At 44.4% G+C, this 10917-nt stretch overlaps 1 protein-coding gene across 2 annotated transcripts; it reads right to left on the bottom strand.

Moving 5' to 3' along the window:
- Positions 1 to 3292: 3292 nt before the first annotated feature.
- LOC100283135 (uncharacterized) lies at positions 3293 to 8435 on the bottom strand. Of its 2 annotated transcripts, none has more exons than XM_035968048.1 (12): positions 8114 to 8435; positions 7875 to 8003; positions 7243 to 7363; positions 6770 to 6870; positions 6591 to 6678; positions 6392 to 6459; positions 6227 to 6313; positions 5627 to 5701; positions 5412 to 5546; positions 5225 to 5329; positions 3798 to 3965; positions 3293 to 3700 (listed from the first exon to the last, which is right to left on the bottom strand). In XM_035968048.1, the coding sequence occupies exons 1-12, from the start codon at positions 8270 to 8272 to the stop codon at positions 3548 to 3550; spliced, it is 1389 nt and encodes a 462-aa protein (XP_035823941.1). In that variant the 5' UTR covers positions 8273 to 8435; the 3' UTR covers positions 3293 to 3547. The 2 variants fall into 2 exon arrangements, with proteins under 2 accessions (XP_035823941.1, NP_001149509.2); NM_001156037.2 differs by having other exon boundaries at positions 3329 to 3700; positions 5412 to 5513; positions 8114 to 8331.
- Between the last annotated feature and the right edge of the window lie 2482 nt (positions 8436 to 10917).

A 10917-nucleotide genomic window follows, 5' to 3' on the forward strand; every position in this document is an offset into this window, starting at 1 on the left:
GTGCACCAGAGGACTCCAAGCCAAACTCATCACCTTCGGGAAAATCCAGAGACGCTTCGCTATAATTCATCGGACTGTCCGGTGTACACCGGACAGTGTCCGGTGCCCCAGGGAAGAGCGGCTCCGGAACTCGCCAGCCTCGGGAAATTGCTCCGCTATAATTCACCGGACTGTCCGGTGTACACCGGACTGTCCGGTGAACCAGCAGAGCAACGGCTACTTCGCGCCAACGGTCACCTGCAGGCGCATTTAATGCGCGCCAGAAGCGCGCAGAAGTCAGGCACGCGCGGGACGGTGCACCGGACAATCTACAGTACTTGTCTGGTGTACACCGGACAGCCAGGCGGGCCCAGAAGTCAGAAGCTCCAACGGTCGAATCCCAACGGCCTGGTGACGTGGCTGACGCACCGGACATGTCCGGTGTGCACCGGACTGTCTGGTGCACCATACGACAGTCAGCCACCACCAAACGGCTAGTTTGGTGGTTGGGGCTATAAATACCCCCAACCACCCCACATTTTAGTAATCCAAGTTTTCCCACTTCAACTACTTACAAGAGCTCTAGCATTCAATTCTAGACACACCCAAGTGATCAAATCCTCTCCAAACTCCACACAACGCCCTAGTGATTAGTGAGAGAGATTTGCTTGTGTTCTTTCGAGCTCTTGCGCTTGGATTGCTTTCTTCTTTCTTTGAGTCTTTATTGCGATCAAACTCACTTGTAATTGAGGCAAGAGACACCAATCTTGTGGTGGTCCTTGTGGGAACTTTGTGTTCCAAGTGATTGAGAAGAAAAGCTCACTCGATCCGAGGGATCGTTTGAGAGAGGGAAAGGGTTGAAAGAGACCCGGTCTTTGTGACCACCTCAACGGGGAGTAGGTTTGAGAGAACCGAACCTCGGTAAAACAAATCCACGTGCCTCACTCCTTATTCGCTTGCGATTTATTTTGCACCCTCTCTCGCGGACTCAATTATATTTCTAACGCTAACCCGGCTTGTAGTTGTGATTATTTTTGAGAATTACAGTTTCGCCCTATTCACCCCCCCCCCCCCCTAGGCGACTTTCAATTTGTAATCAAAGCAAGAGACACCAATTGTGTGGTGGTCCTTGCGGGGTCTAAGTGACCCATTTGATTGAGGAGAAAAGCTCATTCGTTCTAGGTGACCGTTTAAGAGAGGGAAAGGGTTGAAAGAGACCTAGTCTTTGTGACCACCTCAACGGGGACTAGGTTTGCAAGAACCGAACCTCGATAAAACAAATCACCGTGTCACTCGCTTTATTTCTTGGTTGATTTGTTTTCACCCTCTCTTTTAGACTCAGATTTATTTCTAATGCTAACCCTGGCTTGTAGTTGTGCTTAAAGTTTATAAAATTTCAGATTTGCCTATTCACCCCCCCCCCCCTTCTAGGCGACTTTCAAAGTGCCATGGTGCAGAAGCCTCCTGCGGTGTCGGCGATGAAGCACAGGCCGTTCAGCTTGTCCTCGACCCGCCTCTCAGTCTCCTCGTCGCTCGAGGAAGATATAACATCGTCGGAGTCGTGGTCGAGGTCGCTGAGGGAGGCGAGGAAGGCACGCTGCTTGATCTTTGCCTTCTGAAGGTACTTCTTCTTGAGTGCCTCCTTGTTGAATCCTCCCTTGGACTTGGACTTGTCGGAGGAGTACTTGCCATTGCACCGACCAGAGTGATGGTCGCACGGGCCAGACTCCGATTTGCCCTTCTTGGGGCAGCTGACAACGAAGTGGTCGGGATCGCCACAGTTGTAGCATCCGTCCTTGGACCCGCCACGGCGCCGGCTCATACGGTTGTTGTGGAACCGCGTGAACCGGCTGGCCACAAGTGCCAGCTCCTCATCCCCAAGGCTCTCCACCTTCTCCTCTATAATAGACAACAAAGAAGATAGAGCAAACATAGCAGGTGAGGAGTTAGAAGTGGAACCACCTCCAGAGACCAGGGCCATGGTGGGTGCACCAGGGTTCTCAATCTTGGCCCGAGTCTGGTGGTCAATCTCTGTGGACTTGAGCTTGCTGAAGAGCTCATCCACGGTGAGAGTCTCGTAGTTGGGCGACTCGATGATCGCCGAGACCTTCACCTCCCAAACCCTCCGATCTAGAGCATGTAGTAATTTCAGCGCTCTCTCATGATCACTATAGGGTAGTTGTGCCTTGTTGGCACGCATCCTGTTCACAATTTACTGGAACCTGGAGAACATGGAATCAATGGTCTCTCCAGCCAACTGTGTGAAGTTCTCATACTCTCGCCTGTACGTCTCAAACAGTCTAGTCTTCACATGATCGTTGCCCTCATGGAATCTCTCGAGGGTAGACCAGATCTGATGAGTCATAGTCAGATGTCCAACTCGCTCAAACTCACCGAGCGAGAGACACGAGAACAAAGCGTTTCGAGCTTTGTTGTTCGAATCATGGAACTCCATTTGAATTGGAGTGATCCGGTCACTTGTAGCATCGAAAATCGCATCGAGGCAAATTTCCCAAACCCGGTAACTGATGCTCTAAAGATACGCAGACATGCGAATCTTCCAGTACGGGTAATTGGTCCCATCGAAGAAAAGAGGTTTGCCAACACCTCGTTCCATGTCGCCTACGTGGATTTCGAACCGATTAGGGAAGGTAAATCCTTAACTGGCTCTGATACCAATTGTAGGACTGGTAAGACGACCAGAGGGGGGTGAATGGGAGCCAATCGGATTTTTGTCTCCAAACACTGAAAATTAACACTTTACTTCAATTGAGATGAAGTAAGTGCACAAACCATAAACACATCAGCGAATGACTGATCTCATGATTACAAAATGTTCCTAATACTCACATGAGAACAGTAAAACAAACGGATCGCAAATCGGACACCAAAAAGTCCAAAACGGTCCAATATAATATCGTCAACAAGTGATGTTTACAACAGTACGAAAATCTGTTCTTTATTTCAAAACTGAACTAAACGAACTAAACGGGAGTACCTGAGTTCGGCGGCAGTGTGGAAGACGAGTCTTCTCGGCGGCAAGGAAGAACAGACTCGGCGGCGGCCTGAGATCCGTTTTCAAGAACGAGATTCGTCGGTGGCCTAAGATCCGTTTTCAAGAACGGGACGAAGGGCTGAGGAGAGAAATGCCAGTAACAGCCGCCGTGAGTGAGCTATAGACGGGTTTAAAGCAACGACAATAATAAATTTACAAACGTGTGGGTATTATAATACTAGAATCCCAATTGTATGTTTCTGAATAATAATTTTAAGAAGCCCAGTTATGGAGTTCAAAAAAAAAAACTCGGTCAGCTGTGGGTGACGGTCAGATCGTGCACCGAGAATATTTGTGAATATCCATGCATCCACTGCTTCATAGTAGATAAATCATACAGGTAGAGTGTTGATAGTCAGGTCGCTATTTCTCCAACACTCGTTATACATTTCTTTTGCTCGTTTCTCTCCAAAATTCGCGAAAAAAACTGTTTGCACGTACGTAGCTCTAATGCTAGTCGTAGATATGGACACTCGTAGACTTCAGGAATCGGATCATATGATGATATAACACTCAGTTCCCGAGCAGAGACGTCAAGAACGCCAACCCCGCAATCAGGATCATGATGTTGAGGAAGTAGTTGGACTGCATGGGCTTGTCCGGGCTGCCTCCAAACCCCTCGTACTCCGCCCTGATCTTTTGCTTCATCGCATCCGACAACTCCCTCTGCGAGTTCACCCGCAACATGCTCGATCAGCTTACCATCAAGCTGCCATCTGCATTGTAAGAGTTCAATAGAGGAGGCAAGTGCAAGTGCTTTTACCTTTCCATACGAGTAATTGGCAGCGATGAAGGGCTCCGGCTGCGGAGCTGCGCCGTTGTTGTCGTCCGCTGTCGCTGTTGCTACTGCCGCTCCTACCGCTACCAGTGTAGGTTCTTCCGTCTTCTCGTCGGAAGGTGAAGAGCATGTGTCATCGTCGAGTGAGAATCCCTGAATGGCAATTATTACATGACATGCATGAAGTTAAGCTGCAACTAATTAACGTTTATATTTGCAAATGACTATGAGTCATTCATTTAAGTGGTTAGAATAATTATTACTTCCTATGAGTATGAGGTAAGAGGTGAAATTTATATTTATTTAGTTTTCTGTTTTGTAAAATAGGAAAGTTTTATGTATCAAATCTTTTTTCTAGATCTAATTAATGCATGCACAATCTATTAGATGTGGTAAATCTTTGCATTTTGCAACTTCAAATATAACATAATTTGGTTTATCATAAATATAACATGGCAACCAGTATAAGAGCATTTCCAAGAGACTAGCTAAATAGCTTGTCAAGCTAAATTTTAGCTACTTATTAGCATAATAACTCTCCAATAGACTAGTCATTTAGCTTGCTAAACTATCTGGCTCTCTAAATTAACCTTCTCGCTAGCCAAATTTGGCTAGCAACTCTCGCTAGCCAAGCTAACTTGCATGTTGGAGAGTCTGTTGGAATGAGATGCTATATATAGAGTTTAATATTTATGGAGCGATAAATAAATAGTCAAATAGAGAGTAAAAAATAAAGAGTCTCTTGAAGATGCTATAATGTAACGTATTCTAGGCAACGGTGGGGCAGGTAGACCTCGAGCCCCTCTACCGCTCCTTAGGCCCATGGAGTCCACTAGAGCCGAGCCTCACTGGAGCCCCCTACAATTTTAATTTTAAATATACACGGTATAATTAATAAGAGGCTTCTATACTATAATGATTTAATTCAATCCCTCAAAAAAATTTATAGCTCCGTCTCTTCGTGTACATGTGCATGCTTAATTTGAAGGACGATATCATGATGTAACCTACTACGCGTACGTATTAGATTAAATATAACTGGACAAAAAAAACTTGTCTGTTTTTTTCTAAAACTCGACCTAAGCAACTTTAACAAAAACCATATGTTTCTTTAGAGTGATTCGAGACAAAAAAATCAAGCAAAGAACAAGCAAACTACAGGAACTAAATACTCCTTCCATTGCAAATTTTATGGTCCATAGCTTTTGTTATGTACCTAGATACGCATTATTTCTAGATAGATAGCAACATCTATGTACCTAAAAATATTGAAAGGACTTATATTTTGGAACGGAGGAAGTAAGTCATTTTACATGGAAGACCTACAGAATAGATATTGTCCTAGTGTCTGTTTACTCATTTACTAAAATTGTGACTTGCTGTAGAAGGCCAAAATAGATGGTAACACTAACCTCAGGAGGATCAAACTTTGCACCAAGATCGCTCAGCTTAGCATGAGCTTCACCATAGTCTTTAAAGAACGCTTCCTGGTCCTCTGCATACTTTTCTGCGTATACCTGAATGTGCCATAGATTCTCAGTCAATGCAAGAACGATCTTGAAAAAAAAACAGAAGTTGCAAGCTGAGCTCAAGTTCAACCTTGAACGATGGGTCCTCAAATAATGCAGCATCTGTAGGCAAAACTAGAAGATCCTGTTCCTTCTGCTCTTTCCAGGGAAGCTGGCTCAAAAACTTCATGTCCTGAATTTCGTTCAAAAAAAATAACTTCATCTCCTGAAGCATTGTTAACAGCATAATCATCAGAGATTCTAGTGAATAATATGATCTATAAACACGACAAAAACGAAACGTACCTTGAAGTAACTATTATCAAACTTCAACCACTCAACTGTCCATGATTGCCCTCCAGGCTCACCAGGCCCATCCTTCTGCAAAATGCAACACCTCAGTACTGGTTAATTGAAACTAACCAGATTCACAACCTGCCCGGTAATGAAATTTGCAAAGATAGTATGGGTATGAGAAGTGAGAAGAACAGAAGTTGTCAATAGTATGTTATGGCAAGTGGACCAGTCCAGGGACCCACGTGGGTTCTTCCTGCTGCCCCAGCCAATCCATATCATAGTACAACACCAAGAATATGCTATCAGGTAAGTTTTTGCATCTTATTATGTTCTGACACTAAACATTAGCAAAAGGAGTCCGGAGTGTAGAAGTTATCAAGTCTTATCGTTTCATCAAAAAAAGTTATCAAGTCTTATCAGGTAATTCCACTGTAAGGAAAAGTACCCCAGGAATTGGAAGTCAGAATATGATAGCAAATTGTGTGTTCCGTACTAAAAAAACAGGATAAGGGACAGTGGATGGTTCAAGCAGGCCCAAAAACTCTGAATTCCTGAGAATAACCTATTGTTTCTTATTTAAACTGAAGAAAATAGACCATAAAAACATACAGTATATTTTGTTTCTAGCTTTCCCCAGCCACTCCGGTCAGGCCTTGCTCTTCCAAGTGTGTGTGCTCCAGATAGTGCAACAATTTCCTGCACAAATGTCCCGAAAGTTCAATGACATAGCTCTAGAAAATACAGATAGACAGTTAAGTTTCGAAATCACCACACCTTGTCATCAAGGCCCATTCTATAAAATACCTCCCTAAGGTGTTCAGCAGGATCACGTGGGCCAGCATCTGCAGAACATGTGCATTAGCAACAATTCCGGCAACCTTGATAGGCACCTCTCATAAGTCACATTCCAAGCATTGAACAAAACAACAATGAAACATTGATATGGAATGAAGAACCCATTAGAAACACTGACCAGGAAGCCTCCCCTCGGGCGGACACTGTTCAGCTGCTGTGACATCAACACGTCCATATTTCATTGGAATTTTTGGACCACCAGCTTCCTGTATCATGTGATTGACAAAACATATGACTGCATAGACTTGAGTGATAAAGTGACCAAGTCAGATACTTAATCAGAGAAAGGACAGTGACCTCAATCGCCGTAGCACTTGCTAACTGGAACAAATCTGCATAAGTGATACCTGGGTATTTGTCCTTGATAGGCTGGATAAGCTTCAATGCATTAATCAGGCCTGTGAAAATCAAGTCAAAATCTACAAGTTACTACTGACCTAGAAAGTGTAAGAAATTCAGACTGTAAAAAAAATGACCTGAGGGCTAAGATAACCCCTGTGTATTGTATTAAGAAAAAATCTTCTCAATAAAACCCTTAGAGGCTTAGACTGTCACCCATACGTAGCGGTAAAACCGTAACCCATGAGAGATCGACCACGACCAAAACTAGGTTTGAGACATATGTCCATACACAATGGTACTGTAGCCCACGTGAGAACGAACACAACCGAAACTAGACCTTAGACCTATGTTTTGGTGTCGGATAGACAAGAGGATTTTTTTTAAGCCACTGTGAAATTCGCAACCACTAGCAAGAAAGTAGGAAATACCCGCATTGGCTCCATGACTCAGCTCAGCATCGAACCTTAAACTTCCATTAGCTCCACCTCGCTGTGGCCAGTCCTTAATATTCTTGTCATAGGTACCAGAATCATGCCACCCCAGACGGACCTGAACAGAGTGAAAAGCATTAACTTATTGACAAAACACAAAATGACTACAGGGACATAGTTGGTACATAACCAGGCTCGTGCCATTCAGGCTGGCTAGAAACCGAAGTTTTTGACATATGAGCAGATGCAGTTAAACAGTCTCAAAATAAATTATTTTACATCCACTAATGCAGCTCACGCTTCAAGTATACAGGCAACCAAACAAAGACTTAAATAAAGTCAATGCATACAGTGATGCAGGATGAGATAGTGCGACTAACCAGTCAAATGGATAGTGACTAAATAACCCAGTGCAATGGTACACGGAACTAATTTCCACTGCTCAGCCCAGTAAAATGCAAGGGAAACAAGCACAATGTCATATAGACATAACATATAGTATCACTGAAACACTGATTTTGATAGCAAGTCACTATGTAGAACAAAGGTAGACAAATCCTTCTACGGCTTCCTCCAACGGGTAGCTCCTCGAGACTCGAAAGGGAGGAGGACGGTATGTTGTTGTGTACCATGATGGGGTGGCAGTATGTGCTCTTAAGGAGCTCCTTGATGTCCTCCCGCGCGGCCTTGAGCTGCACCGCGTCCGACGCTGCCATGCACCGCACCACCCGCAGGCCACACCCGCGCCCGGCCGCCTTCTGCGCGCACGCAACCCCACCACCACTACGAGGTCAGTCAGAGCAGCTCGATTCGATCTTATGTAAGCGACAACCTCATATCGACCGGCGCGAGCAAATTAAAAGGGAACCTGCGAGAAGAGGGGCGGGCGGGAGCGTAGGCGCAGCCCCGCGCGGGCGGAGCATGGGGAGGGGAAAGAGGCGGCGGCTGCGGCTGCGACCGTTGCGCGGCGGGCGGACGGGGACGGCGAGGCGGCAGGGAGGAGGGAGGCGGCGAGGCGCTCCGCCATGGCACCGCGCGCGAGAGCTTTGGGAATTTGGAGGGAAGCGAGGCAGGATTGCTGCGCGCCTTCGCCTCGCCATCGAGGGGCTTCTCGGCGTCGGCTAGTCGAGGACTGGGTGAGGCCGTGCGCGTGTGGCGCGGCGAGACTGGAGTCTAATCTTGCGCGACCAATGGCCGGAAGACGCGTGTGCTGGTGGACCGCGACGGAAGACGACGGTCTCTGGGTCTCTGACTCTCTGCTGTGGCGCTGTCCTCGAAGAGTGAGCCGTTTCGCGGATGTGTACACTGTACAGTGACTATATACCGGCTTTCTCGCCTTTCTAGTAGAGATGATAACGGGTAAAAACTAACTCGGGTATCACTTACCAAATTCAAGTTTATAAAGAAAAAATACGCCTGTTAAAAAATATATAATTATGACACATATAAAATTTTGTCCAAACCTATATCTATGCGGCTTTCGAGTAATCAACGGGTTTTCCATACCCACTAATAGTAATATAAAAAATAATTCACCATATAAATAACAGTCAATATATTAATAAGCTATGATAAAAGAAAAAGGTTATAAATAATTTTATCTTAAACTTTGTTATATAGAGTTTATTTTAATTGGAACATATTCAATTAATAATATTCTGAGACATATTTATAAGATATGTTGATTTTAGGGCGGGTTTTTAAAACCCATGGATTTACGGGTATGGATAGTGAAAGAACAAACACATGCCCACATATCCATTGGTTTTCCATTTGAACCCAATAACAAACTCATGGGTAGAGAAATTGGCTCAAAATTAATAGAGAAAAAAACCACCATGTTTTAAGTATCCAATGCCATCTCTACATTCGAGTAGTCAGTAAATTTTAAATCTAAATATATAAAAAATATTAATGTGTATGATTTTAAAAAAACATTAGTAGATAAAGCATATTATATTTTTATAGTAAATCTATCTAAAGATATAAATATTAAAATTATTTTCCTAAAATTCTAGTTATTAGAATCATCATGAAAGTACTTCGACTATAACTTTCATTATTTCAATGATATATTTTTTGCAACAGATGTAAGTCAAATTGTCAAATTAGAGATTGTGTTATTATCCTAAATGACTTGCATTTGGAACCGGAGAGAGGCTTGCATACAACAATCTTTATTGTGTGTGTGGCTTGACTACATACAAAACTCAATTCTCTCCTCTAAAACAGCTCACTACCAAGATGGCCTGGGTAAGAATTCCAAGGTTAAGCTATCTACACTAATACAACTTTAAATTTCTACTCTAAAAGAATTATTGTATTCTAGTTAACAACTTTTTTACTTTATACCAAAATCATCTCCAATCATATTTACTCCATATCTTAATCCTATATTAACAACTGTATACTTTATCATTTCTTTCCTACTCCAAAAGAAGTAAAAGCGTGCTGAGTTGTTGTCTAAGTAGTATATAGGGTTACCGCCGTACAAAACTCTACTAGTAACGTTCCAAACCGGCTACTACAGTATAGCGTGTGGCATACCGCATGTGGCAGCAACAGACTGTTAAGGTAGCCTATGTCTGATAGTGCATGACATCCGGTCCACCGATGTGGACAAACCTAAGAAGCTCAATGGTAGTATCAATTATATTAGGTTTTTTAAGTTGGTGTCCTCGATTTTGTTGGTGTGCTTAGTTTTACCCTTAGTCGTGCTTTTTTCTCAGTTTTGCCCTTATGTTATATAGCACTAGAAGGGTAAAGTTGAGAAAAAAATCCGACTAAGGTAAAACTGAGCACACGAGCAAAACTGAGGACACCGCCTTAAAAACCCATTATATTAGGCCTACCATTTATAGCTGAGAGTGACAAGGATGGGGTTGAAAGGGAGAAAAAGACATCAAACTCTGCTGGAGGGGGTTAGAGAGTGTTTGTTTGAGATTATAGGGCATGTTTGGTTCATGGCTAATCGTGTCACACTTTATCTAAAATTAGTAGTCCGAATTGGAAAAATAATCTTAGACAGAAAAGTTAGACAAAGTGTGCCAATTTAGGCAGCAAACCAAACATGCCCATAATCTCTTATGGCTAGTTGGGAACCACATTCCCAAGGGTTTTTTGTTTTCCCAAGAGAAATTAGTTCATTTTCTCTTGGGAAATTGAAAGGGTTTTTTACATGGGTACCCTTAGTTGTGCACCACTGCTCATTGCTAACCTTAGTTTTTTATTCCTCCTCAGTTTTGTCCATGAATCCTTCCCTCCGCTCAGAAACGCGTCCGCACGCCGTTTTCGTCTGCGTTGGCGTCCCTGACAGCACGGTCCCACGGCTTTCAACACCTGAACGCGTGGGTCCCCATCGAGCCCCATCCCTCAGCGCCCGCCGCCGCCAGCCAGCTCCAATCCGCTCTGCTCTGCCGCCACCATGTCCAAGCCACCCCGCCGCCCACTACTCGTCGGCCTGCTGCCCTGTCTCTAGCCCATCTCGACACCATCTCCTCGGCACTAGGAAGCCCCAGCCCCGCCATCAGTTCCTCACCGGCACAGGTAGGCCGCTCCACCGTGTCGCGTCGCCGCCAGGGCACGCTCCTCGTCGTCAACTCCTCCTCACCGCCTCCATGCGCCCCCGCCGCAGATCGGAGAGTAGCCTACGCGTATCGTCGCCCTGTCCAA

Source organism: Zea mays, chromosome 5, assembly GCF_902167145.1.
Source record: "Zea mays cultivar B73 chromosome 5, Zm-B73-REFERENCE-NAM-5.0, whole genome shotgun sequence".
Classification (NCBI taxonomy): Eukaryota; Viridiplantae; Streptophyta; class Magnoliopsida; order Poales; family Poaceae; genus Zea; species Zea mays.